This window comes from Pan paniscus, chromosome 15 (assembly GCF_029289425.2).
Source record: "Pan paniscus chromosome 15, NHGRI_mPanPan1-v2.0_pri, whole genome shotgun sequence".
Taxonomy (NCBI): Eukaryota; Metazoa; Chordata; class Mammalia; order Primates; family Hominidae; genus Pan; species Pan paniscus.
In genome coordinates, this window is record NC_073264.2 from 92,370,174 (window position 1) to 92,376,173 (window position 6,000).

Consider the following 6,000-nt stretch of genomic DNA (forward strand, 5'->3'; position numbering starts at 1 on the left):
GGAAGGTCACAGGCCCTGGCCGGCTGCCTGGTTCAAGTCCTGGCTCCACCCACTTCAGCCTTGAGCAAGTCTCCAACCTCAGCATTCCTCAGTTTCCTCGAGTAGGGTCATAACAGATCTACTTTTTGGGTGATTGGAAGATGAAATGAGTCCCTTTGTGTAAAGCACCTGGCATAGTGTCTGGCATGGATTAATAGCAAGTGTTCAATAAATGCCAACCATCATTATCATCATCATCGTCATCCTTCTTATCATGACAAGGTCCTTTCTTTACTTTCAGTCAGGCTGGGGCAGGTGTCAGGGTGTCCCTGAGCCAGGCTTGATGGTGGCAGCAGGTGGCCTATGCCAAGGAGAGCTCCCACAGCCAGAGCAGAAGGAGGTGAAGGCCAAGACAGAGCTGGGGCCTCCAGATGCCATGTGGCGTCATGTGGGACTGTCTGTCTTTCCCTGTGTGGCCGGGAGGCAGATGGAGCCGTTTCTCCCGCTGCCACACTCCCCAGCCCGGTCCAGGCAGCCAGCTCTCCCCTGCCTATTGCAAGATGAGACCATGATTATACCAGCCCCATCTTGCTCCACGGGAAGCCTCAGCACCATGTTCCCGCTTGCCTCGTCATTGCCTGTGCCAGAGCCCAGGGCCAAGGGAGTGCCTTGCCTCACATCCCGGCCCATTTCATGCCAGCCCTTTACAAGAGATCACAAAGAAGAGGCACTCCCTGGGAGGGGCAAGCCAATGCCAGGAAGCTGATGCCTGGGCAGGAAAGAGGCTAAGGAAACGTGGGGCTCGTGGTATAAACAAACACCAGGAAAGGTTTCCTGGACTTCCCCGACCTCAACCCAGTACTTGGGGAAGAGGAACACAGCAGCTGGGCCTGTTTTGCATCACTGCCTTGAAGTGGAGGCTGGAGGGAGCTGCCTGAGGGCTCTGGCGAGGCTCTCAGCCCCTCTCTGCTCCATCTCTGCTCCAGGGCAGGTACTGAGCACCCATGGTGACATGGATGAGGAATATTCCATCAACCCAGGGCATAGCAGCCATGTGGGTTGGGGAAACAGAAGAGGACCCTGTTATTCACATGCCCAGTGGTAGGTAGGGAGTGAGGGGCCAAAGAGTGAGAGCTCTTGGAGGAACAAACGATGACTTATTTGTCCCTACTTCAGAGCCTGGCCCAGGGAAGGCACTCAGGAAATGTTGGATGGAGAGATGATGGATGCATGGATGGATGGATAGATGGATGGGTGGATGGAGGGATGGATGGATAATAGATGGATGGATGCATGGATGGATGGATGATGGATGTATGGGTGGATGGAGGGATGCGTGGATAATAGATGGATGGATGCATGGATGGATGGATAATGGATGGATAGATGGTTGGGTAGGTGGGTGGATGGAGGGATGGATGGATAATAGATGGATGCATAGATGGATGCATGCATGGATGGATGGATAGATGGGTGAGCATATGGAAGGATGAATGCTTTGATGGATGGGTGATGCAGAGAGGCAGGAACAGCCTCGGGCCTCATTCTGGGCTCCCATTCTCTTTCAGCACTTTCATTCACCCTACTATTCTTTATAACTTATTTTTGTTAAAGTATAATTAACGTACAATAAAGTGTGTACACCTTAAGTGTACAGTTGGATGAATTTTTACATAAGTATACACCCTTGCAACCACCACCAAGATTAAGACACAAAACAGTTCCAACTTCCCAGAAGGCACCCCACTTTGAGCGGCATCATCACCTCCCATAAATATCTGCCCACCGTGCTCCCAGTGTGACTTAATAGCAAGCACCCATACACTCAGCCTCTACACACTCAGCATCCACACACTCAGCCACCGTGGGGCCTCTGTCCCCATCCAAGCCCTGTCTACTCTCCCTCACTTGGGTCCTCCATTCCTCCTCTCCTGCCCTGTTGTCTCAGCCTGGACTGGTGCAGTGGCCTTCAGGCGCCCTGCCCTCCAGCTGCTCCCTGGTAATTCTCCGCCACTGTTACCACCTCTGCCTCTTAGAAGATGGCATGGTCATTCCGTGATTCTTGGAAATTTGCAGGGAGTAGCTGTTGGCCCAGCTGGTCCCTGTGTCTCTTGGAGGCTGGGTGCCAGTCAGCTCCAAACCTGTTGGCTGATTGCATGCACCCTGAGGACCCCACAGCCCTTCCTGGGGCCCAGAAGGATGAGAATGGTGAGGGAAACAGTGTGCTATGAGGAAATGGCCCCAGGAGTCCCAGAGACATTCCCCCATAAAGAGAGGATATGACCAGTGGAGAAGAGAAGCGAGAGGAAGAAGCCCAAACAAAGGGCGGGAAATGCCATTCTGAGTGGGTAGCTCCTGAGAAGGAGCTGTTGGAGAAAGGACACATGTGAAAGTGGAAATGATTTAGGGCCTCCCTCCTACAGAGGAACATCCTTCTTGGCCCCCAGGGCAGAACAGAAATGCAGGCTCTCAGGCCAGCTGTGAAGAGACAGTTTGCAGTTAACATTTGCCAATGCTTTCTCTATTATTTAGAAAAAGTTAGTGAGTAACCCTCCAGGGCTCTCAGCTGGCTCATTTTTATTCTTTCATCACCTCTGATCCTAGTTGCCCCTTGTCGTAGCTCAAGCTGCTATTTTAAAAAACAACTATAGACTAGGTGGCTTGAACAACAGAAATTTAGTTATCACAGTTCTAGAGGTTGGGAAGTCCAACATCAAGGTGCCAGTAGTTTTGATTCACTGGTGGGGACTCTCTTCCTGGCTTACAGATGGCCGCCTTCTTGCTGAGTCCGCATATGGTGGAGAGAGCGAGAGCTCTGGTTTCTCTTTTTCTTATAAGAGCACTTATCACATCCTGACCCTCACTCTCATGACCTCATCTCAATCTTATTACCTCCCAAAGACCCCACTTTCAAATTCCAACAATTGAGGATTAGGTTCAACATACAAAATTTGAGGGTACATATTGAGTCCATAACACCCTGCCTCCAGAAAATGTTCCCTGAGCCATGCCAATAAGCTGGGTTGGGTGCCCCTGCTCTGTGCTGTGACATCCTGTACTATGACTACCTGATTACTCATCTAGACTGTGAACCCCATGGGGGGAGGAACCATGTCACATTCACCACCGTATCCCTGGTTCAGGGCCTGATACATACTTAGCAGGTGTTCAATAAACCTTTGATCAATGGTGGGATGAATGAGCAAATGCCTGAGCAGGGAGAGAGCCTTCTTATAGCTGCCCTAATGTCCTATTCTAGATTCCTTAGGTCCCCTCCTCTCACCTCCTGCCTTTGTTGTGGAGGAGGAAGAAGACAGGGAGAAGGAAGAGGAGGAGGAGGAAGAAGAAGAAGAGGGAAGGATGTGTTTGAGTTGCTTTATGCCTTCACTTAAGGCTCACTCTCCTTAGGGGAACCCGAGCTGTTCACTAGGGACAGACACATTAGCGGCTTGGGCAAGTGGTGCTTTGGGATTTTATTTTTGGAAGGAGGGGGGATGGAGGAGGATCAAACCACTTTTTTTTTTTTTTTAAACCAGCAGGAGAGCAAAGGGAGAAAGCTCTAGGCTAAAGGCCAGAAGACCTAGCCCTGCCAATAAAATCAACCTCATTTTGTGAATGCCTGTTGTGTGCCAAGGACCCTGCTAAGTGCTTTGCTTGTACTTAATCCTCAGAACAACCCTCTAAAGGAGGCATGATGAGTACTTTTATCATCACCCTCCCCATTTTACAGATAAGCACACTAAGGCACAGAACAGTTAAAATTCCTGCCAGGAAAGACTCAAGTCAGATCTGTCTGATCCCCAAACCACTCTGCCTGCTAGGCCCTGGGCTGCGGCTTCAGGATGGGGGCTTGTATTCTCTGTGGCTCTGCTACACCTAGATGCTCCCACTCCCACAGTCACCTTGGTCATTTCTAGAAGGCAACAGCAGCAGGATTTGACACATGCCCCACATTAGGCTAAGAGGTCTCAGGAGAAATGGGGGCCTTTGGCACAAAGACTATTGGCAGATAATCCAGGGCTGGGAGGAACTGATTGGCAGGAAATAGCCTGCACTGCACCTGCAGGAGGAGTGAATCTTCATTGTTGGTTAAGGAAATGCAGGCTGGCCGGGCACAGTGATGTGCACCTATAGTCCCAGCTAGTCAGGAGACTGAGACAGAAGAATCACTTGAGGCCAGGAGTTCAATACCAGTCTGGGCAACATAGCAAGACCCCATCTCTAAAAACGGACAATCAAACTAAGAAACTATGTTTCCATTAAAGCATATTATTTAGTTACATAACAGTAACTACCAAAAGAAGCAACCCAAACTATTCCCGTGATTGTTTCTGGGGAGTAGATTTGGGGGCCAATGAGCTGTGATGGAGGACACTTACTTTTCATGACTTTTCCAATGGTATTAGTATTTTAAACCAAAATTTTACTTTTTTAAAAAGCAAGTATGTCAACACAAAGGATCCTTCTCACTTATAAATGTGTATAAAAGAAATTTCTTTTTCCTCCCCCTCCACTCCTTCTATTTCTGCCCCATTTTTTTCCAGGAAGAAAAAATGCTGGGCATCTTGGTGCAGCACAAAGTCCGGAGTGGCGTCTCGGGCATCGTGGGCATGGAGGTGGATGGGCTGCCCTTCCACAACACCCACGCCGAGATGATCCAGAAGCTGGTGGACGTCACCACGGCGCAGGTGTAACCGTCAATGTTCCGTGTGAGCAGAGTCCCTACCAACGGGCAGGTCTGCATCCGGGGAGAATGCAGCTGCTTCTGGCGACAATCCTGCTAGTAAACACTGGTCTTCGGTGAGCAACGAACACTCGCCTGGCCTGGGAAACTGCATGCCCACTTTCTGGGAGGGGTTAGTGCAGGTGCCGTGGACAAAGGACAACATTTCTCTGGGGCTTTTTAACTTTTATTCCTAAGACTCTAAAGGTGTTGATTTCAACCCTCCTTCACGCTGGCTTCTTCAGGTAACCCACGTGGTCTCCTGTGAGAATCTTCTCGACAGTTACTTATGGGGACACTTGTGAACAATTAACTGCCAGGCAGAGCATGAGAACAAACATTCCCAGGCCATGTAGGATAGGATACTCCAGACTCCAGTCATCCTCCCGCATCCATGGTTTCTGTTATTCATGGTTTCAGTTACTCATAGCCAACTGCAGACCGAAAACACTAAATGAAAAATTTCAGAAATAAACAACTCTTAAGTTTTAAATTGTGTACTCTTCGGAATATCGTGATGAAATCTCACACCATCCTGCTCCATCCTACCTAGGACGTGAATCCTCCCTTTGTCCAGGGCACCCGTGCTGTCTACACCACCCGCCTGCTAGTCACTCAGCAGGTGATCAGATCGACTGTCATGGTATTGCAGTGCTTATAGTCAAGAACCTCTTATTTGACTTAGTAATGTCCTCAAAGTGCAAGAGCAGGGATGCTGGCAATTTGGATATGCCAAAAAGAGGCCATAAAGGGCTTACTTTAAGTGAAAAGGTGAAAGTCTTTTTGTTTGTTTGTTTGTTTGTTTTTACAGTTGCAAGATTTAATAGAGTGAAATAGAGTGAAAACTGAGCTCCCATACAAAGGGAGGGGACCCAAAGAGGGTAGCCATTGCTGGCTCGAATGCCTGGGTTTATATCCCGATCATTGTCCCTCCTGCTGTGCTCTCAGGCGATAGATGATTGGCTATTTCTTTGCCTCCTGTTTTTGCCTAATTAGCATTTTAGTGAGCTCTCTGATTGGTCAGGTGTGAGCTAAGTTGCAAGCCCCATGTTTAAAGGTGGATGTGGTCACCTTCCCAGCTAGGCTTAGGGATTCTTAGTTGGCCTAGGAAATCCAGCTAGTCCTGTCTCTCAGTACCCCCTCTCAACAGGAAAACCGAAGTGCTGTTGGGGAGGTTGGCTGACAACTGCTCTAACTGCTTCCTGCTGAATTGGGGCGTAGTAGGGGTTGTGCAGTTGAGATTTCCTCAGGAGGGGTGCCTTCCATGTCATCAACATCGGAGCATGGGCTAGCAGGCT

At 49.3% G+C, this 6,000-nt stretch overlaps 1 protein-coding gene across 11 annotated transcripts in view; it reads left to right on the forward strand.

Annotated features, from left to right (window-relative positions):
- The window catches only part of DGLUCY (D-glutamate cyclase), a 172,925-nt gene extending 167,730 nt beyond the window's left edge, over positions 1-5,195 (forward strand). For all 11 annotated transcript variants that reach the window (XM_024925412.3, XM_008958194.4, XM_055097947.1 and 8 more), the window contains one exon: positions 4,524-5,195. In XM_024925412.3, the coding sequence (XP_024781180.1) occupies positions 4,524-4,673 (150 nt within the window). In that variant the 3' untranslated portion in view covers positions 4,674-5,195. The remainder of the gene's footprint in view (positions 1-4,523) is intronic.
- Positions 5,196-6,000: the final 805 nt, after the last annotated feature.